Genomic DNA, 23,480 nt, shown 5'->3' on the forward strand with positions numbered 1-23,480 from the left:
TGTGGTGGTTCTGTTTCAAACCAAGGACTGATGTTTCCATGCTGGGGAATAGCTAAGCTTAGTTGTATTTCTTAAACGGCTGTGGTTGGTTCCACTGACCTCTTTGGAAAGATATGCCAGGGCACCTGCAGGAGGCACCTGGGTCTACCTGTGGTGACCAGGACAGCCCGCTACCCACCTGGGCAGCCTCACCCCTCACTCAGGCACAAGGGCAGGCACAAGGCAGTCCTGTGTGGGGTTGAGTTCTTTCCCAAGAAACACACAGAAGCGAAAGGACTCAGAACATGGACTCATGTGGACCTTTTCAGACTAAGCTTTTATTTTTTGATATTACAAACCAGTTTTCTTTATTCACAAACCACTGTAAGTGATATAAACACTAATTTCTAAAGACAGATATACACATTTTCTGGGTTTGCAGATTGCGTGATGTGTGTGTTAAGTCACTATATGCCACACATGATAGTAATCTTTGTTTCCATAATTCATAATAGCAATAGTTATTTAGATAAATGAAAACATTCCAAATAAATACCGTTTAAAAAAATCCAAAATGTTTGTTTACATCTCTGACATACATTTTAAAATGACTTATTGGCCTCTTGGAGGAGAGTGCCTGACAAAAGATTCTGCAACATCAGTTGGTACCCACTTGCTCTAAATGATTTTATTAAAACTACATACAATCATGGGGGAAAGTACAGCTCATCAATGAAAATCAAAACTGCAAATTAATTTTACTTGACCCAACACAGTAAGAAGTCTATGTTTGTGATTCCAAATACAATGCCCAGTCTGGATTTTGCAATCTGAGGCAAATGGGAGACATGGCTTTTTTTCTCCCGAGCCCTCTGTTCCTTTTACCTCGCTTCCCCTTCGGGGTAGGATGTGGTAACAGTTTCATACATGGTTTCCCTTAAAAAACAAACAAAAAAACATCAACCAGGCACCCGTTGTCACAACATGGTCTTCTAGGTAAGGGGCTGAGGACATGTCAGTGACGCCAGGAAACATCCCCTGGCCCCTCCCTCCCCCACCTGAAGATGTCTGCTGAAAAGAGCATTTTTTTTTCCCCCCTCTGCTTTTGGCTGCTAAGCAGTTTTCCCCCGTTTCTCTCTGTTGCAAGATCTCGGTGGTCTGTCTTAGATAGCGAAGCTACAGAAACTTGGTTTTCAAATCTTGCGAAACTTTATTGATGGTTTAATATCCAACCGATCTTACTGCATGCACATAGGATGACAAGAGAAAAGCTGGGTCACAAACACCTTTTTTTTTTTTAACGTTTTGTTCTTTTTTTTTTTTTTGTCTTAAAGCAGAGTTGTTACAGCGGATTGGCAGGTTCACAGCGGTGAGTCAATAGCTTACTAAAGTGCACACCCTGTGGTCTGCACTGGACACACGGAAATTTTCAACTACGGCAGCAAAACTACTGGGGTCAGCTTGCTGCAGGGATTTTTTGTTTTTAATTTCAATACAAAAAACAGGAAGATCCGTGACAGATACCCCAACTTAGATTAACTTTGTAAACAGGACAACATGAAAAGACTTCAAACGGAAGAAGTGTAGACAAACTGCAATTTTTCGGCTGTGTCATTCTGGCCCTGCTTCAGAGGTGGGGGGACTTTGTTCTTGGGGGGATGACGAGGGTGGACCTACTTTTTTGCTTCCTTCTGACAAATGTCCTGGGCCTTGGAGACAAAAAAAGAAAAGAAAAAAAAAAAAGAAGAAACTAAAAATACTGATTCGAGAGACTTCTCGGGATCCGGGGGAAAATGGGCGGGCGGGCTCTCACGGACTGAAAAATTGCAGGTTGTTTACACGACACAGTCAGGTTTCAAAAAGTACCAAGCTGATGAAAATACCATGGTTATCTCTATACCCAGTGACTGCAATACTTGTAAAATGCTTCTATAAATCCGAATATGATTATCATGTAATTCCATAAAAATTCTACGTCTGTCTGTTAACAGTTGTTCTACGAGGCTAAAACTAAAGCTTCATAAGACTGTTTCTAGAACTTAACAACTCCACTGCACAGATGTAAATTTTATACATTTTTTTTTAACTGGTACAAAGAATTTAAGTTTTTATTACTTTCTTTTTTTTGGAAAAAAAGAAAAAAATAGAAACAGTGCTTTTTATCACCTTTTTATTAATGTTATTTTTTCCCTCCCATAATATAAAAGTCAGCAATGATACCAATAATTTATTATACTGGAAGAAATATAAAAAGAATGCTTGTTGATGACCTAACTAGCAGGGGTTTTTTTTGCTTTTTTGTTTTTGCCTACATCACTAGCGGCTGGTTGAGAAGCTGAATACTGCCAGGTGGAATGGTTTAAAGGGTGCCGTTTGCCCAGCTTCATTCAGCTCAGATGGACAAATGCTATTGGAAGCATCCCCTTAACAATGTAACCTTTGGCTTGAACTGACAATGAGCAACTTAGAACCGTGAATACATGGTCTGGGTGCAGTGGGTCGTTTAGACGCATCAGTTACTTTTGTTTTGTTTTTCTTTCAGCCAAACCCCAGTCCCAATCCCGTAGGTCCCTCCCACCCTTCCCCCTTCACAAAATAAAATAATGCAGATGCAGGAAAAAACACGACCCCTGTAGTCACTTACACTCTTCCCAAACAGCTGATCACCCCAGTAGCTTCATCTTCAGCATGTAGAATTCATTTACAGGATATAGCACTCTGAATATGGCCCTACACCAGTTTTTATTCATAGCTAGCATCTCTCTAGATCAACCACAAAAACTCCTACAGCCAGCAACCAAACTACGGAACCTTCGGAAATGAAAGACCCACAATATTAAAATACACAGAACAAAATATCTGAGGTATAAGATAAAAAATGTAATTTTTTTCCTCTTTTTATTTTTTATTTTTTTTTTAGATGCTAAAATGATGCACGACTGCATGTATTGCAATACCCAGGCCTCGGAAAGCTTCCTTTCTCCCCACATTGGAAGGTTTTTATGGTTTTGTCATTTAGTATGGAGCAAAACGGTTGTATCCCCCTCGGTATATACTAGCCTGCAATGAAGAAAGAACGAGACCCACATCATCAGCATGGCTCCTAGTCTTGGCATCAGTCAAGGGTGCAAAAGCATTCTGAAACAAAGCAATTTAAGGGGTGTGTTTTTTACATTTTCCTTTTGCAACAGGTGGATCATCAAAAAAAGACTAATGTGAAAAATAGACACTCAGAAACAACCAAAACGGAGGCACCCCCTACCCATCCCAGGTCACTCTTGGAGAACTGAAGGTAAGGCCAATCCTGACCACCCCGAATGGTTCCTCATAAAGAAAAATCCCTGTAGAACCAAATCCTGTCTGCCAGGCCTGTGAACCAAAAGGACTCTGATGCAAACTGGACCGCTGAAGGATTGGCACGGTCTCCTTTTGTTTGCTTGTTTGATTCATTAATGCAACGATATTCCGTCAGGAAAAGGCTCAATCTACACTCAAGAAGTTGAATGCAGATGATTTATTGAATGTAGTCATCCAGCTCTCCTTTCTAACACCTTCCTCAAGTGGACTGGGTGTTGAAGCAGAGTTGCTGAATGCAACATCAGGATGAAAGTGTAAATCATCTTCTTGCTGGCTCAGCGCTCTGTGTGGAAGTCTCGCTCTGGGGGGGTGGGGCGGTGGTGCAGGTGAACTGCTTAATGGCATCGAGCTTGTGCAAAATCATAGGTTTCCAAATGATGGTGGGATTTCTATGACCAAACTCCAGGGAATGGTCTGGCCATGGCTTTAGATGGCTCGGAGGTGGCACTTGCCTAGTTCCTTTCGCTAGAAGTTTTTGGCGATTCAAATGAATGCCTATGGGGATTTATTTTTAGGATAAGGACTGATATTCTTGATCCCAAGCAGAAAACTGCATGCCAAAAGCTTTGTAATGATTGCATACGCTGTCACATGATGGGCACGTCTTACTGTACTCAAGAGTTTTAGTGCATAGAAGTTTGAACAAGTACAGGCAAATTCATCCCACCCTCACCTCCCGTGGTTGCCCTCCCCCCACCCCTCCCCAAACAAAAACCCAGAGCCCCCACTCCCCAAAAAAAAGACAACCCCCAAACTGATTCCTTCTAATCCCTTATGTACTAGGCACACACACAAGGTGTGCCCCCCTCTCTATTTTCTTTCCTGGGCGACTATGACTTTAAACATGAATTGTAATAGGGGAGGAGAGGCAGTCAGATTCTCAGCTGCCTGACAGCAGAGGCCTGGAAGTGTGCAGCTTAGCTCCTCTGAAGTCTGTGCTGGGGCTGGAACCTTGGGGCTATGTGAATGAGCGGCAAGGGAGGGAAAAAAAAAAGAAAAAAAAAAGTTCTGCATTGACACTGCATTCTGTTAGTGATGGATTTAATTATCAAAATGACTAATTATTCCATTAAGGTAAGTGCTCGGCTAGGTGAGACTTGCAAAATTAGAAATATAATAACTTACATGCACTACATTGCCAAGAAATTAAGACATTTATCAAGTTTACTGGGAGGATTAATGTGCCATTTTAGCTGCTGTTAGCACAAGAGACAAATTCAATTAAGGGCAAGTGAGAAGACATCAACCGTCAACCCATACTAAGGTCCCAGCTGGGGGAAGGGGCGGGCAGTGGAAAGAAGAGAGGAAGAGGAGGAACTGGCACTTACCATGGCACCAACGCCGTAGGTGGGGGCTGGAGCAAGTGTGTGGTGGTAGGGGTCGGTAGCATAAACTCGTCCGTAACTGAAAGGAAAACACAGGTGAAGATGAATCCGTAATATGCAATTACAAAGTAATAATAACAACCGTAAAGCAGAAAATAGCAAGACGGTGTGCAGGGGCCCTGTTCATCTTTGGAAATAAGAGACCTATCCATGTCTGCCATGTAACATGACAGCAGTCCATGTGTACACAACGTGTTCCTTGGCCACTGAACAAAGGTCTGTGGTGTGCCTGTGTGTGTGTCTCCTCTCTCTTACGCATCCTTTTCTATACTGTTCCTGTAGCGCCCTTGAGGATGAAGGGAGGCAGACGAGACAACCTGAGTGGTTTTCAGAAGCCCAGCAGAGATGGGATTAAGACGGCAGAGTAGAAGGACTGGAGCTCACCTTTCCTCATAAAAGCAACAAAATACCAACCAATTGCCGAACAACCTTCAATGAAATAAACTTCAAACTATCGACAAAAGACATCCTACTCCAGAAGACACAGAGGAGGCCACATCAAGATGGCAGGAGTAGCAATTACATGAGATAAGCAACCCCATACCCACCAGGTGGGCAGCCCACAGATCGGGAAGTAACTATCTCAGAGGCTCACCCATGGGAGTCAGAGTTTTGAGCCCCATGTCAGGTTCCCATGCCTAGGGATCTGCACTGGGAGGAGGAGCCCTTGAAGCATTTGGTGGTGTGGGCCAGTGGGGCTTGTGCACAGGAGCTCCAAGGGACTAGGGGAACATATTCTCACTAAGCAAGGCCAGAGATCAAACCCATATCCTCATGGATACTAGTCAGAGTTATTTCCACTGAGCCACAATGGGAACTCTTGGAGATGCCGCTCTTAAAAGGCACACACAGGCTTTCATGTGCACTCAGTCCCAGGACCAAGCAGACTTCATAGGAATCTGGGTCAGACCTGCCGGCGGTTCTTGGAGGCTCTCCTGGGAAAATGGGTTGAATGTGGCTTGTTGTGGGGAAAGGACATTGGAGGCAAAGTCTCAGGAAAAATCAGTGTGAACTCCTCTAGAACTGGCCATCTTCGAAAAATCTGGTCCCACCCATCATGGCTGAGAAGCCCCAGGACAAACAACAAACCAGGTGGGAACACAGCCCCACCAATTAGCAAACAGGCTGCCTAAAGATCCCCCAAGGCACAGCCACCTCTGCACACACCCAGAGACAAGGCACCTCCCACCAAAGGGATAAGAATCACCTCCACCTACCAGTGGGCAGGCACCAGTCCGTCCTATCAGGAAGCCTGCAGAAAGCCCCCATACCAACTTCAGCCACAAGGGGGACATGTATCAGAAGCAAGAGAGGCTACAACCCTATTGTCTACAAAAAGGAGACCCCACCAAAAAACTATACAAAATGAAAGGGCAGAGAATTATGATTCAGACAAAGGAAAAAAATCCCAGAAAAAGAGCTAAGTGACCTGAAGATTATCAACTGCCATGAAAAAGACTTTAGACTAATGATAGTAAAAATGATTCAAGGTCTTGGAACTAAACTGGAGGCAAAGATTGATAAATTACAAGAAATACTGGGCAAAGAAAGAGAAGATAGAAGGATCAAGCAAGCAGAGATGCAAAAATGCACTAGAAGCAACTAACAGCACAATACAGGAGGCAGAAGAACAAATAAAGCAAGCTGCTAGACTAGTGGAAATCACTGATGTGGGACAGAAAAGAGGGAAAAGATTGAAAAGAAATGAAGACAGTCTAAGAGAACTCTGGGATGTTAAATGCACTAACAGCCATAATTATAGGGGGGCCAGAAGGAGAAGAAAGGGCCAGAGAAAATATTTGAAGCGAGAATAGTGGAAAACTTCTCTTATATGGGAATCACTCACTCAAATCCAGGAAGCACAATGAGTACCATATAAAATAAACCCAAGGAGGAACACACTGAGACATATTAATCAGACTGACCAAAATTAAAGACAAAGGGAAAATAAACATACAAGGGAACCCCAATAAGGGTGTCAGCAGATTTGTCAGCAGAAATTTTGCAGGCCAGAAGGGAGTTGCATGATATACATAAAGTGATGAAAAGAAAACACCTCCAACCAAGATTACTCTACCCAGCAAGGCTCTCATTCAGATTTGAAGGAGAACTCAAAAAGCTTTACACACAAGCAAAAGCTAAGAGAATTCAGCACCACTAAGCCAGCTTTACAACAGATACTAAAGGAACTTCTCTAGGTGGAAAAGAAAAGGCCACAACCAGAAACAAAAGTATTACAAATGACAAGCCTCACAGGGAAAGGCACACATATCGTAAAGGTAGGAAACCATCCACACACAAATATGCCACCAAAACCAAAATCTTGAGAGGAGGAGGGTACAAATGCAGGACACTGGAGAGGCACTTGCAATTAAGAGACCAACAACTTAAAACAATCTTTTATCTATAGAGACTCCTATGTCAAAAACAAACCAAAAATATACAACAGATACACAAACAAGAAAAAGCAATCCAGATACAACACTAAAGATAGTCATCAAACCACAAGAGGACAAGAGAAGGGAAGAATAAAAACCAACAAAACCAAATTACTAAAAATCCAAAACAATTATTAAAATTGCAATAAGAACATACATACCAATAGTTATCTTAAGTGTAAATGGACTAAATGCCCCAACCAAAAGACATGGTCTGGCTGAATGGATCCAAAAACAAGACCCATACATATGTTCTCTTCAAGAGACCCGCTTCAGTTCTAGGGACACATACCCATTGAAAGTGAGAGGATGGAAGAAAATATTCCATGCAAGTGGGAATCAGAAGACAGCTGAAGTAGCAATGCTCTTTTCAGCAAAATAGACCTTAGAGAATAGTATAAGAGACAAAGAATGACCATACGTAATAATCAAAGGATCAATCCGAGAAGATCTAACAACTGTAAATATATATGCACCCAACGTAGTAGGATCACCTCAATATATAAGGTAACCGCTAATAACCTTAAAAGGAGAAATGGACACTAACACACTAATAGCAGGGGACTTTAACACTGTACTTACAGCAATGAACAGATCATACAGACAGAGGATCAATAAGGAAACAGAGGCCCTAAACGATGTATTAGACCAGATGGACTTTATAGATATTTATAGAACCCTCCATCTAAACACAGCTGAATACACAGTCTTCTCAAGTACACATGGAACATTCCTTAAGAGAGATCACATTCTAGCCACAAATCAAGCCTTGGTGACTTTAAGAAAATTGAAATCCTATCAAGTATTTTTTCTGACCACAACACTATACAACTGGAAATCAATATACAACTGGAAATCAATAACAAAAAAAAACCCTGCAAAAAATCACAAACATGAGACTAAGCAGTGCATCAATGAGGAAATCAAAGAGAAAATTAAAAGATACCTAGAAGCAAATGATAAAGATAAAACAATCCAAAACCTATGAAATGCAGCAAAAGTGTATCTAAGAGAGTTTACAGCAATACAAGTCTACCTCAAGTCTACGCAAGAAAAAGCGTAAATAAACAACCTAACTTTACACCTAAAGCAACTAAAGCACAAAAGAAAAGTCATGAAGATCAGACCAGAAATAAATAGAAATGAAGAAAACCATAGAAAAGATGGATGATACTAAAAGCTGGTTCTTTAAGAAGATCAACATACTTAGCCATACTCCTCAGGTAAAAGAGTATTTAAAACAGTAAAATTTGAAATGAAAAAAGGATAAGTACAATGGACATCACAGAAATACAAAGGACTGTGAAAGATTTCAAGCAACTATATGCCATTAAAATGGAAAACCTAGAATAGAAAAATTTCTCAGAAAAATACAGTCTTCTAAAACTAAACCAAGATGAAATAGACAAAATGAATGGACCAATAACAAATACTGAAACTGAAACTGTGATTTCAAAACTTCCAACAAATGAAAGTTCAGGACCAGATGGCTTCACAGGTGAATTATATCAAAAATTTAGAGAAGAGCTGACATCTCTCCTTCTGAAGTAATTTAAAAAAAAAATTTCAGAGGAAGGAACATTCCCAAACTCATTCTAGGAGGCCACCATTACCCTAATACCAAAACTAGACAATGATGCCACAAAATGGAAAATTACAGGCTAATATCACTGATGAACCTAGATGCAAAAATCCTCAACAAAATACTAGCAAACTGAATCCAGCAGTACATTAGAAGGATTGTATGCCATGATCCAAGTGGGATTTATCCCAGGGATGTAAGGATTTTTCAATATCCAAAAATAAGTGTGATATACTACATTAACAAACTAAAGAATAAAAACTATATGATCCTCTCAATAGATACAGAAAAAGTCTTCTTTTCCCTTCCTTCCTTCCTTTAGCTTCTTAGGGCTGATTGTGCAGCATATGGAGATTTCTAGTCTATGGTTCTAATTGGAGTTTTAGCTGCTGGCCCATGCCACAGCCACAGCAATGTGGGATCTGAGCCATGTCTGTGACCTACACCACAACTATGGCAACACTGGAACCTTAACCCACTGAGCCAGGAATCAAACCAGCATCGTCATGTATACTAGTCAGGTTCATAACCCACTGAGCAGAAAAAGCAGTTGACAAAATCTAACACCATTTCTGATAAAAACCCTCTAGAAAGTGGGCATAGAGGGAACCTACCTCTACATAATAAAGGCCATATATGACAAACCCACAGCAAACTTCATTATCACTGGTCAAAAGCTGAAAGAATTCCTCCTAAGATCAGAAACAAGACAGGGATGTCTGCTCTCACACTGCTGTTCAACATAGTTTTGGAAGTGCTAGCCACAGCAATCAGGAAAAAGAAATAAAAGGCATCCAAATTGGAAAGGAGGAAGTAAAACTAGCACTGTTTGCAAAGGACATGATACTATACCTAAGAAAGTCTAAAGATGCTACCATAAAACAGCTCATCAATGAATTTGGTAAAGTTGCAGGATACAAAATTAATACACAGAAATTGACTGCATTTCTATATACAACAAAGAAAGAGCAGAAAGAAATTAGAGAAACCACCCCATTTTTTAATCACATCAAAAAGAATAAAATACCTAGGAAAAAATCTACCTGAAGAGACAAAAGACCTGCACTCTGAAAACCGTAAGATGCTGATGAAAGAAATCAAAGGTGACACAAACAGATGGAAAGATGTACCATGCTCTTGGATTAGAAGAGTCAATATTGTCAAAATGACTATACTACCCAAGTCAATCTACAGAATCAGTGCAATCCCTCTCAAATTACAAATGGCATTTTTCACAGAACTAGAAAAAAATATTTTAAAGTTTGTTTGGAAGCACAAAAGAGCCAGAATAGCCAAAGCCATTCTGAGAAAGAAAAATGGAGCTGGAGGAAATCAGGATCCCTGACTTCAGACTATACTACAAAGTTACAGTCATCAAAATAGTATGGTATTGACACAAAAACAAATACAGGTCAGTGGAACAGGATAGAAAGCCCAGAATTAAACCTATGCACCTACAGTTAACTAATCTATGAGAAAGGTGGCAACAATATACACTGGAGTAAAGACAGTCCTTTTAATAAGTGATTCTGGGAAAACTGGACAGCTACATGTAAAAGAATGCAATTAGGGGGAGTTTCCATTGCAGCACAGCAGAAACAAATTTGACTAGGAACCGTGAAGCTGCGGGTTCGATCCCTGGCCTCATTCAGTGGGTTAAGGATCTGGCATCATGAGCTGTGGTGTTGGTCACAAATGCTGCTTAGAGCCTGCTTTGCTGTGGCTGTGGTGTAGGCCAGCAGCTGTAGCTCTGATTTGACCCCCAGCCTGGGAACCTCTGTATGCTGCAAGTGTGGCCCTAAAAAGCAAAAAAAAAAAAGAGAATGAAATTAGAACACTCCCTAATACCGTAGACAAAAATAAACTCAAAATGCATTAAAGAACTAAATATAAGAACTAAATTTAAGATATGGTAAAACTCTTGGAGGAAAACATAGGCTGAATACTCTCTGCCACAAACCATAGCAGTATCTTCTCAGATCCACTTCCTATTGTAATGACAATAAAAACAAAAACAAAAAAAATGGAACCTAATTAAACTTGACAGTTTTTTTGCATAGCAAAGGAGACCCTAAACAAAATGAAGACAGCCCAAGAATGGGAGAAAATATCTGCATATGAAGCGACTGACAAGGGATTAATTTCTAAAATATATAAATACCTCCTGCAGCTCAATAGCAAAAAAAAAAAAAAAAAATTCCAAACTAACCAACCCATCAAAAAAATGTGCAGAAGATCTCAACAGTTCTCCAAAGAAGACATACCGATGGGCAAAAAACAATATCACTCACTAATCAACATTGCTAATCCAACATCACTCATCATTAGAGAAAGGCAAATTAAAATCACTATGAGGCACCACTTTACACCAGCCAGAATGGCCATCATCAAAAAGTCTACAAATAATAAATGCTGGAAAGGGTGTGGAGAAAGGGGAACCTTTCTGGTGGGGAACCCACCAACCTTATACTGTTGGTGGGAATGGAAATTGATGGGACCACTATGGAAAACAGTATGGCGATTCCTCAAAAAACTAAAAATAGAATTACCTTTTGATCCAGCCATCCCACTCCTGGGCATCTATCCAGAGAAAACTATGACTGGAAAAGATACATGTACCCCAGTGTTTATTGCAGCACCCTACACAATAGCCAAGACATGGAAGCAACCCAAACAGCCATCGACAGAGGAGTGGCTAAAGAACATGTGGTACATATAATTACTCAGCCATAAAAAGGAATGAAGTAATGGCATTTACAGCAGCATGGATGGACATAGAAATTATCATGCTAAGTGAAGCTAGTCTGACAGCGAGACCCAAATGTCATATGCTGTCACTTACATGTGGAATCTAAAGGATGTGAACTTTTTTGCAGAATAGATACTGACTCACAGACTTTGAAAAACTTATGGTTTCCAAATGAGGCTGGTTGGGGGCTGGGGGTTTGGGATAGAAATGCTAAAAAAATGGGTTGTGATGATGGCTGTACAACTATAAATATAATAAAATTCATTGATTTTTTAAAAAAGAAACCTAGCACCCATAAAAGACAAGCTCTAATCAAGAGAGTCTGTTCTCTTTTCCTAATGAAGCTGTCACCAACCAAGTGAGATGATGAATCAAAGCGTGAAGCAACCCAGTCTGTAGTTAGGGTCCAGAATCTTAGGGTGGGAAAGAACAAACATATTCAAAGAGAAGCATCCTTGGAGGCTTAAGGGACCTCCTCCCTTTTCAAGAATTAGAACCTGGTTTGCTTTGATCCTATTAGTTCAGAACTTCCATCTCATCATCTAAGGCCAGGTTCTGGGAAGGGACAGGTTTTAAACAACATATCTTGATAACATTTCCTCATCTGAGTTTTATTTATTTTTTCTTGCTTCCTCTACCAGCCTCCTTTCTCTACTGCCACAACTCCCAACACAGGCTTTGGAATAAAAACATAGACGGGGTGGAAGCCTAAGGCACTGGATGCCCTTCAAGTGTCTGGAACCGAACAATGCAACCAATCAGAAATGAAGGTTCAGAGAGGTTGAGTCACTTGCTCAAGGTCACAGAGCTAGCCAGAGTCAAAGCTGATCCATGAATCTCTCGGGGCTGCTCTCATGCCCTTTCCAGGGCTCCAGGTACCCTTCTTTGAATGACCTGCCAGATATCCTCTTGGATATAGTTTGAACCTTGCTGTATCTGCAGTGCTCAATGTTAGGTGAGGGTCCCTGGACACAGAGCCTGCAGTGAAGATTCTCACGCACCTGATGTGTGGCGGGGTTCTTTCTAGAGGAGAGAGGGGCAAGCAGGCTGGAGAAAGGGGGAAACAGGATGTATGTGGTCCGAGCAGGAGATGAGCTCCTACCTAATCCCGGGTGTTGACCCCAGAGTTGATCCCACCTGCAGGTAAGTGGGTTATTTTTTTTTCATGTTCACGTGAGTTAAGCATTCTCTGGGGGCTTCCATGAGGGGCAGAGAATATAGTCGAATGTAGTTACTCATCAGAGTAACTTATTGGCAGAGGGCAAACCTCTGAAGAAAGTGACAGCTCTTTGCCATTCGCAACCAGCATTCACGGTGGCTGGGGGAACGTGTGTACAGCCACATACGGGGGCACACATGTGGATTATCAAGAAAGAGCTTCTGAGTCTTGACCTTTCAAGAATGAAGGAACAAGGCAGGAAGAGAGAGTTTGTACGCTCAGCCTCGGGGTCTAATCTCTGTGGACTTCACGCCTCTCTCTTTCCCCGTACTCCCCACTAGACTTCTAATTGTCTTTGTCCCAGTTGGTGGGTCAGAATGACTAGAAAGATCTCACCCTGCAAAGCCTGGGAAGGTGGGAAGAAGCCAGGGAAAGAAACCGCTAACCCTCGAGCTTTAAGTTCGACTCCAGATGGCAAAAAAAGACACTATGATTCCAAGTTCTCATTGGACACGTCTTATGCCAAGCCCCCGCCCCCATTTCAAAGGACGCTGGGCTCCACTTTACACGAGGCTTTCAGCTTCCACACGCAGCATTCTCCTGATCCTCCAAAGCAGCGACGGGAGCAGGCCTTTCGTTTTGGAGATGAACCCCTCCGTGACACTAACAAAATGTCAGCCCCTCCTGCTTTTCGTTCCTCAGGACACCCTTCGTGCCTGTGACTCATCAAAAATGACCTTTAATCAAAGACTCTTGGAGTTCCCGCTGCGGTTCAACAGGATTGGCGGCATCTCTGCAGCTCAGGAGGCAGTTTGATCCCCAGCCCAGCGCAGTGGGTTAAAGGATCCAGCATTGCCACAGCCGTGGCATAGGCTGCACCTGCATCTCCTGATCTGCTCCCTGGCCTGGGAACTCCCTATGATGCAGGATGGGCAACACACACACACACACACACACACACCCCAAACCCTCAAGACTCTCCCTCTCTCTCGGATGAAAACCGAAAACAACAAAAACTAGATGTACATCTAAGTGTCAAAACAAGAAGACTGGGGACTTCTTGAAGAAATCATTTCTTCCTGGAGGTCACTTATGAAACCTGGGCTTCCACCCATGGTTAGAAGTAGAGACTAGGAGGGAAAAAACACCATGTCTAACTTTGGCAGTGATTTTCATCTCATGCGAAAATCAAATCTAAGTCTGGAGGAAAAACAAAACAAAACAAAAAAAACACCTGTTCATGGGATTATTTCTGATGTGGTTTCCCCTGGCCAAAGCTGGTTTATAGGAACAGGACGTCTGCTGCAAAGACGAAGTAAACACACCTGGAAATGTACTCTGTGAGGCCACAGTACAGTGTCCTTCAAAGCACGCGTGACGATGCAGCTTCGGAGCGATGATGATGATTATTTGTTTTTCAACGTGGGGACCTGTTCTACGGAGGCAAAACAGGTCCCCTTTTGGGGAGATAGCATACTGGCAGTCTGAATGTCTTCTGGGAAAACACAGCCCACCCCCCCCCCCTTGTCCTCCTGCCTGCTTTAATGGTCACTTCTTATTTCTCTCTGACACAGGGCCGAGCTTCAACCTCTCTGGAAGACCCCAGGTAACAATCTGGCCGCGCCGTCCTCCCCAGCAGAAGCAAAAACACAGCGGTGCCGAAGCCGTCCTCGTAAACGAGCAGGCTCCTTTTTCTCCGCAGGGTGACCTCTACCTTCAGAATTCGATGGTTTTATTATGATTAATAAATTTCCTTTCCACAGAGGAAAAGGGACCGTGTCAGCTCAAACTGAAAGCAAGGAGGCTTCTTTTCAAATGCTAATTCCTAAACACGCCCCTGTGTGACACTGCAGTTTAGACACAAGGTTATTAGGGAAGCTGTGGACCCGAGCTCTCTGCTTGCAGCTGACATGCCAGGCATGTCAGCGACCTCCCGTCCTCGGACTTGGCTGAGCACAGCCCGAAGGAAGAGTGGCAGTTCCCAGGGAGCCTCCCTGGGAAGGGGAGGACGAGGTCGTAGGACCGACCTGTGCCGATGGCCACCCTCCATGCCACCCCGTCCCCAGCCAGGTGGGCACTGCTGCAGTCGTGGCCCCACAGCCCATCCATCAGAAACTGCAGAGGAAGGACCTCTGAAAGCTGCCCCCCGCCCGCTGCTCAGGCTCTGACCCCCCTGACATGAGGCACCAGTATTTCATCAGAACCAAATCAAACCCATCTTCTTTCTTGTCTCCTTGGTCCTACTCTGGCTTCTTCAACCCTCCAGCCATTTAGATCTGTGTCCCTCTGTCTGAGGGGTTGTCTGCCTATCTCTCAATCAATGGACCTATCTATCATCTATCTATCTAGTAAATACAAATCTACATAAAGCTAATCCCATCATCCCCTCCTTTGAAACCCCTCCGTGATTTTCCATTGAACCTGTGATAAAATCCAGACGAGGCCACATCCCCCTGCCCCGCTCTCCGTCCTCTCTCACTCCCCCCGGCCCCCAGCTCACTGTGCTCCAGACGCACCCATACCCCTTGGACGTCTGTAGGGCCTTGATCTTTGCTCCTCTCCCTCCCGAACTGCTTCCTTTCCTCCTTGTGTCTCAGCCCGAATGCCGCTCCCCACAGGCGCCCCCCGCCCCGACGGCTCTTTCTTACGTGCACTTGCCAGCCTGTCCCCATCCTTCCTGAAACAGAGCACAGCTCCGCTCATTTTCTTTCCGAACGTCCCTACCTGAGTATGTACCTGTCCCCTCTCCAGGAGGGCAGCCCCCTGAGGGCTGGGGCTGAGCCTCCTTCGTTCTCCTTTTTCTCCCCAGCATCCAGCACAGCACTGGCCACAGGGCAAATGGACAAGGGCCCAAGCCAAGGGCACTTATTGAGGGAAGGCAGCCAGAGGAGCAGTAAAGAGGGAAGAGAGGCCCCGGAGGAGCCGGGAGCCACATCCTGTTAGCCGCAAAGGGAAGAAAGAAACAGAGGAACACAAGGTCACAGTATTGGCTAGTTCACCAGGGCGTGCAGCCTTTGCAAGCCCTCCTCTTTCTCTGACCTTAGCAACACGTTAAAACCAGGAGGCCGGCCTGCCCTGAGGAGGGCAAAGGCTCGGGGCCAGAAGATCCAGGTGCCAGTTCTGCCTTTGCAATGACCTTGTTCAGTGACGCTGGAAAATCCCCCTCTCCCAGCCCCATTTTCCTCCTTCGTAAAATGATTCTGTTCTGTCTGGGCCCTGCCTGATTCACAGGGAAAGTGCATGAAAAGAAACCAGATACAGGAGTTCACGTCATGGCTCAGCCGTTAACAAACCTGACTGGCATCCCATGAGGATACAGGTTTGATCCCTGGCCTTGCTCCGTGGGTTAAGGATCTGGCGTTGCTGTGAGCTGTGGTATAGGTTGCAGATGCAGCTGGGATCCTGCGTTGGCGAGGCTGTGGTGTAGGCTGGAAGCTACAGCTCCAATTCGACCCCTAGCCTGGGAACCTCCATGGGCCGCAGGTGCGGCCCTAAAAAGAAAGAAAAAAGAAGACGCCAGATACATTTTAAAGCAATCTACAGAGAGTGGGGATTATGAGGCAAGGGTTTCTTATGGAGAATTTCACCAGCCTGTCTTCCGCCTGCACAGCTTTGTGGTCTGCAGAGGCACTCGACTGAGTCCCTTCTAACGGGATCCTGTGTAGCTCTCGCAGTCCACCCAATACCTGCTTTTGGAGTCAAGATCCACCTCATTACAATGTCATTTCCTTTTCTTTTCTGGACTGTCTGACTTTTTAACGAGTGAGGGATGAGGAAAATGGTTCCATCCAGGCCAGCGCTGAGCCAGGGACGGCACGTCCGGAATAGGAGAGGTGTCGGGTACGGAGCGAGGGATTGCATGATGCAGCTCTGTAACCACTCAGTGCCCTCCGCTCACTCTGACCCGACTGTAATTCTGACCTCCTCCTCGATTGCTCTCCTTGGTGATGGTCTTGGGTGAGAGGTTGATTCACTTCCTTAGATAGCACCCCCCAGAGCACACCAAAGCCCACGGCACTGTGGTGAATACAACCATAAACCCCAAACTGCTCAAGTCTCAGACCCTACATTTCACCCAGACTCTCCTCTTGACCAAGGCATCACCCATGGCCTGTCTGGACACGTCCAGTGATGGAGAAACAGATGGAGTTTCAGTCGCTGTGTGTGACCTTAAAGTTATGCTAGAGTCACATGAGTAGGGTAGCTGCCTGTGGGATGCAAGCGATGAACCCACATTCGTTACCATGCTTTGTCAACTCGACTGAGAATGTAACTATTATGTATCATTAACATCTTCTAAATTGAGCCAGAACAAGCTGGGTGTGAGTGAAATACCACGGGGCCACGTTGGCACCCCCACCCCGGGGTTTTAACAGTCAAGTGATTTTCTTAAAGGGCCATAGTAAGAACGCTGTGGTTTGCTTCACTCCATGGAGTTCACTCTATATACCATAATGCAGAATCTTGATGCTCCTGAGACTTTTTACTCGTATTTTAGCATCCCCTCCCCATGCCCCCTGTTTCAGAGACAACTGGGGGAATCCTTGTGGAGCAGAAAGATGAGTTAAATATGCTGGGCCCTCAGATGAACTTCCTGATGTGGTACAGGCCTCCTAGACAGCCTTGGTGCACCCTGAAGCGGCAAAGCCTTGTGTCCCAACCACCTAGAGGAGCGATACAGAGTATGCATTTAAAGCAGGATGCCTCAGTAGGGACCAGAAGGCAGCCCCCAGTCTCTGCGATGCCATTTGCGGCTACAGTGCCCTCTTAATTCTGTCTTAAGAGTCGGGAAGGTATTTGGGAATTTAATCTGTGCAAGTCATCGATCCCCCATGAAATGTACAAACAGGTTCCACGCCATGGCCCTCGTGGTCTCGCCGCCTGCAATTTGGAGATGGTGGCGTAACTTGGGAATGCTCCCCTTCCCTCTTCTGTGGTCTCAGACCTCAGTTGGTCTCAGTGAACACACTCACTGGAATATTCCACTATGACTACAGTAGCCTTCTCCTAGTCTAATCCAGGCCACAGTTTATACAATTGTAGCTTTTGTTCCAAAAGCTTCCTGAGACAGGTAAGTCAGAGGGATGGACTCAGTCCCATGACTCAAAACCTCCAGGAAAGGCAGGGTAGAAAGGGAAGAAAGTCTCCAAGATGAACACCAGGGAGTTATTCCCAACCCAACTCTGACAGCTCTGAATTCTACCGCGGCTCGCTTCCCTAGCTTGGACTTGAAATGATCCTCTTCTCAAACCACCTGTTTCAGTCTTGGGACTCTCTTCCCCAGAGGTAGGAGGGAAAGCGTCTTCTGAGCATGTTGGCTTCTAGATGGGAAGCCAGAGTTTGCAGTTGCCCACGGATGCCTGTCCCACCTCTGAACTGTGTGTGTCCAAGTAGGCACCTGCAGCCAACACCTGCAGAAGCCATGAGAACTAGTTCGTGTCGCCCACGGCGAGGCAGATGGCATCATGTTGTCTCTGTCCTTTCGAAACAGTTAATAACCTCTTCCTCTTCTAAATCCCAGCAGAGCGGGTTACAGGTAAGAACCCCAGTTCTGGAAGCATCACAACAGAGTACCAGTCTGGGAGTCCAGAAGACACAGAAGTCCTGCTTTGGGCTCCACACTTCCCTCACTCCGAATGCCTCCTCCAAAAGAAGACCCATGGCCACATTCAATCTAGGGCCAGGGCCAAGGCCACCCTCCTTTTAGAAAGTCTCTTTCACCTTCTCTATGTCCTGACCACAGCTTCACAAAAATCACTAAGAATTTCCCATCATGCCTGGAAATCAACATGATACACCAGCTGCAGGTTCATCCTTGGGGGACCACAGCAAGAACTCCTTGCTTGTACCGCTCCTGAGATCTGCAGTACACTTTCAGAGAAGCAGGGCTGAACAGCAGCTAAGGATTTCTTGGGGTCAGAATTCCTGGAATCAAATTCTGCTTCTGCAGTTTCCCCATTCAGTAAATGCAGAATGAGCTGGTTTCTCCTTGAATGGAGATGAGGATGATGCAGCCTGTGTAAGGCTGTAGTGAGGTTGAGGGGAGGTTGGCAGGTAACCAGTTAGAAACCAAGCCAGTATCAGCTGTGGGTGCTACTAAGAGAGGATTGCCGCTCTTGCCCTGTCTCTACTCCATGTGGGGGTCCCTCCAGTTGAAGCCCCTAAGAATACAGGTGACACAGCTACCCCTGAACTGAGTTGAGCTTCTGAAGCCCTGTGTACCAGCATCCTCCACGCCCCATGTAAGCAGAGCAACGATTTTCAGATGTTAACTAATAGGATGAGAAGGAGATTGATGCTGGGCCCTGTACCCCAGGGATGTCCTATCACACACACACACTCAAAGGCAAAATTGCAACATGAAGTCAAGACACATTGCTAGTGTCCAGATTATCTATTGCAATGTGTGTGTGTATTTGCTGTGCTTACAGCATGTGGACATCCCCAGGCCAGGGATGGAATGCACACTACAGCAACGACGCGAGCCACAGCAATGATCACATCAGATCCTCAACCCCTAGGCCACCAGGGAAGTCCTCTGTCACAACATTTTAATTCCACGTGAGTGTCCCTTACCTCTAAGAGGCGAGGTCTTAGGGTACACACACTCCCTCAATATTCCCTTGAGCAAAGCAAATGAAAATATGTCTCTCGAGTGGTACTATCCCATGGAAATGTAACGAGAGCCACAAACTCAAGTCGCAGTGGACACTGCAAGTTCTTCGGCAGCCACATTAAAAAAGGATGAAAATGGGCAATGCATGTTTCTATTTTAATTTAATCCGACGTATTAAAAATGGCATCACTGCGATGTGTCATCAACGTAAAGCTGATGGGTGCGATGCTGGACAGGATTGGGTGGTAGGTTTCTGAAGTCGAGCATGCACTGCACATGTAGAGCTCCCCTCGATTTGGATTCAGCCACATTCGAAGGGCTCAAGAGCCACTTGGTGACTGACTGACTGCATATAAGAACTCCTCTACTAAGATAACGTGTAAGAATGCAGGCTGGCAGAGTCCCTCTCCAGGCCTAGGGATCAGGACCTCTGGGGCAGGGAGTGGGTTGGGAGAAATGGAACCTACATTTGTGATACATTCGGCAGGCGGCTGTCTATACTCTGATAGGTGATAATTGCTGTTCTATAGTCTTAAAAAAATTCTTCCCTGATGAGCCCTCCCTTACTCAGGCTAATTCAGTGCTCTCTAGATATCTTTAATATCCAGATGTGGAGTTCCCATCATGGCTCAGTAGTTAATGAATCCGACTAGGAACCATGTGGTTGCAGGTTCAATCCCTGGCCTCACTCAGTGGATTAAGGATCTGGCGTGAGCTGTGGTGTAGGTTGCAGATGAGGCTCAGATCCTGAGTTGCTTTGGCTCTGGCATAGGCCGGCAGCTACAGCTCCAATTTGACCCCTAGCCTGGGAACCTCCATATGCTGTGGGTGTGGCCCTAGAAAAGACAAAAAGACAAAAAAAAAAATCCAGATAAAGACATTATTTAAAAAAAAATGAAAAAATTTAATTTTTTTTTTCTTTTTGGGGCTGCATCTGCAGCATATGTAAGTTCGCAGGCAAGGGGTCAAGTTGGAGCTGAAGCTGCCAGCCTATGCCAGAGCCACACCACAGCCACAGCAACATTGGATCTGAGCAGCATCTGCTATCCACATTGGAGCTTAGCTCCACACCGGATCCTTAACCCACCGAGCAAGGTCAAGGACCGAACCCATATCCCTGTGGATACTAGTCAGGTTCTTAACCCGCTGAGCAACAATGGGAACGCCGACAGTTCATTTTTACACAATATTACTGCATATAAGAAGCCTTGAACTCTGCCCATTCACAAGAAGCGCTCAATAAATGCTATGATTACTTTTACCAAGTTCCTCTGTCTCTCCGTTCCCGTAGCACCCTGCCCTTCTGCTATTACGATACGCATCACATTTTATTGGAAACAGACCAATTAAGTACACATCAATTGGCTGCATGACAACTCTGCGGAATAATCAAGTTGCCAAAATGGAAGGGAGGCGATGAGATGAAATTTGCTGAAGGATCAATTAGAGGAATGGCCAATTTGGAAATTTCTTCCAAATACTATCTGCGGTCTTAGTGCAGCTGTATGGCTATGTGAATGTGTGTATGTGTTTTCAAGTTGGGAATAGAAAGATGCAGAGGGGTGGTGACAGCCGCCATTGTGCCCCTGGACTCGCCGAATATCGCCTCCAATAAAAGTGTCTGCTAACCTGTCCCACGAGAACTGGTTTGCACAGCGTTTGCACGTGTGTCTGCATCCAGTCCTCGTGAGTGACTGGGAGGGTGTCCCGGGGGTGCTTCCCATCCACCCCAATGGCGCCTGGCGGGGGGGAGGGGCGAGGGTTGCTGGCAGCTAGAGATCCAGCCTCCACCTGCCCCCCCATCCCCGACACTCAAAGACACACACACACTCTCTTGGGCAGGGGACAGCTGGCAGTCCAAACAGCAAGTTCAAAGTGTGTGGTCATTTTTAGGGCATGAGTTATTCTGTGAATTGATTTTTAGCAAAGGAAAGATTTTTTAGAGAATCGCTCTAGAATACCCTTGGCTTGGGTGACCCTCTGTCCTCCCGAATATGCAGAATTCTCCCTTCCCCGCGCTGTCCTGTAGCCAGACCCAAGTCCAGCACATCAGGTGCTCAGCACACACAAGCTGCATGAAGGAGATGGGCCAGTTGACATAAACTCCCCTTTGAAACTTTTTTTTTTTTTTGCTTTTTAGGGTTGCACCTGCGGCATATGGAAGTTCCAAGGCTAGGGGTCAAACTGAAGCTACAGCTGCCAGCCTATGCTACAGCCACAGGAACATAGGATCTGAGTGGCGTCTTTCGCCCACACCATAGCTCACAGCAACGCCATATCCTTAACCCACTGAGCAAGGCCCAGGATCAAACCCGCATCCTCATGGGTAATAGTTGGATTTGTTTCCACTGTGCCACGAGGGAACTCCTGGAATATCTTTTTAGCAAATCATTCTGTTCCCTTGGGTTCCTTCCACATTTTAATAACTATGCCGCCCTACTCATAAAATCTAATTTTCTAGGAAGATGGCACAGCTGAAGAACACAGGAGAGTTCCATCTGGAGGCGAAGGCCAATGTTCCAAGTTCAAGATGAAAGGAGCACGTCATCTTGTGGAAAGGGGGAGTTCCCACTGAGGAGCAGTGGGTTAAGAGTTGGACTGCAGCATCTTGGGTCGCTGCAGAGGTGCAAGTTCTATTCCTAGCCCAGCAGCTTTCATATACGGCAGATGCAGCCATTAAAAAAAAAGAAGAAAAAAGAAAGTGCATGGGGGCAGTGTGGTCTAGTGGAAAGAGCTGTGGCATCAGACAGATTTCCTCGTGATCAAGGCCAGGTTACCAAACCTCTCTGGTCCCGAGTGTCTTGCCCTTTGTTTCATTTGCGAGACTAGGGTGATAATAACATCTGCCTCACTGAGCTACAGTAATAAACTACATGTGCATGTATATATAATACATACATACCTGTGTATACACACATATGTACACATGCATGTAGATATGTGTGTACACTGCGTATAATTCATCATACTTGCTAGGACACAGAATTTGCTCAATAAACAATGGCAGGTTATCACTACCCCCTGGAGAATTCAGCGAAGCCCACGTGAGGATGGGCTTAAGGGCTTGCTTTCCTTGCCGACAGAAAGCCCTAGCACTGCATGGAAATACCATACACCCTTGGACAAGTCAGAGGGCATGGGCATTTAACACAAACTAGTCCTTGTGAGTATCTAATCTGCCAGCACCCCCCTGCTGGTTCTCTTGTCAAAACACAGCCCAAGAAACCACTTCTTGGCTCTTCTACAGCCACTGTCCTAGCCCAGGCTGATTACCTCTCCCTGGGCTGCAGCTAGAGACTCTCAACTCGTGTCCTTTCTTTTGCCGTTGCCATATTGCAAGCCATAAAGCAGTCCAACTCTTCATTTAAAAAAAAAAATCAGATCACAGCCAAACCTCCTATTCCACTGAAAACCTCCACCTCCTAATTTGTTTGGATCCCTGGCTTTCTTCCTGATATTATCTCTGAAATCCACCCGTGTAACTCATGATGCTCTGGCTACACTGTGCCTGAGCATCTCAGGCATGCCTTGACCATGGGGCATTTGCACTTGCTAAAATGGTTTCAATTCCACAATTACTCACCCGGCTTACACCCTGTCTTCATTCAGGTCCAAGCTCAAGTATCACCCTCTCAGAGAGGCCACCTACTGATCATAGGCCAGTAAATATAAAGTCGCACTGCAACTCACTTTTTTTTTTTTTTTTTAAGAGCCATACCCAGGGCATATGGAAGTTCCCAGGTTAGGGGTCAAATCAGACCTGCAGCTGCTGGCCTACACCACAGCCACAGCAATGTGGGATCCAAGCCATGTCTGCAACCTACATCCCAGTTTACAGCAATGCTGGATCGTTAACCCACTGAGTGAGCCCAGGGATTGAACCTGCGTCCTCATGGATCCTAGTTGGGTTTGTTACCACTGAGCCAGGACGGGAACTTAATGTTTCTATCCATACCCTGACTTTTTGATTCATGATAGCTGTTGTATAGCTGTGCACCCAAGTGTGTTTTATGTTCATTCGTGTAAACGTTTGCGGTCTGGCCTGTACTCAGACAGAGGCTTTTTGAAGGACTGGAAGCTCCTTGAAGGAAGGGCTTCTCTTGAAAAAGAGGAAAAAGAAAATGCTGTGTCCTGAACGCCTACTACAGGTGCTGGTTCACAGCAATGACGCAAGCCATGTTTTCATTAACTGAAATGCTTTTCTAGCTGCTCTGC

At 45.0% G+C, this 23,480-nt stretch overlaps 1 protein-coding gene across 16 annotated transcripts in view; it reads right to left on the reverse strand.

The window, feature by feature from the left end:
- Positions 1-303: 303 nt before the first annotated feature.
- The window catches only part of RBFOX1 (RNA binding fox-1 homolog 1), a 1,607,565-nt gene continuing 1,584,388 nt past the window's right edge, over positions 304-23,480 (reverse strand). For 4 of the 16 annotated variants that reach the window (XM_047780555.1, XM_047780550.1, XM_047780543.1 and 1 more), the window contains 2 exons: positions 4,665-4,740; positions 2,861-3,117 (listed from right to left, as the gene is read on the reverse strand). In XM_047780555.1, coding sequence (XP_047636511.1) covers positions 2,995-3,117; positions 4,665-4,740 — 199 coding nt within the window. In that variant the 3' untranslated portion in view covers positions 2,861-2,994. Of the gene's footprint in view, positions 1,689-2,860; positions 3,118-4,007; positions 4,295-4,664; positions 4,741-23,480 lie in introns of those variants that run through there. The other 12 variants (XM_047780541.1, XM_047780557.1, XM_047780547.1 and 9 more) reach the window with 9 other exon arrangements.

Source organism: Phacochoerus africanus, chromosome 5 (genome assembly GCF_016906955.1).
Source record: "Phacochoerus africanus isolate WHEZ1 chromosome 5, ROS_Pafr_v1, whole genome shotgun sequence".
In the NCBI taxonomy this organism is placed as follows: domain Eukaryota; kingdom Metazoa; phylum Chordata; class Mammalia; order Artiodactyla; family Suidae; genus Phacochoerus; species Phacochoerus africanus.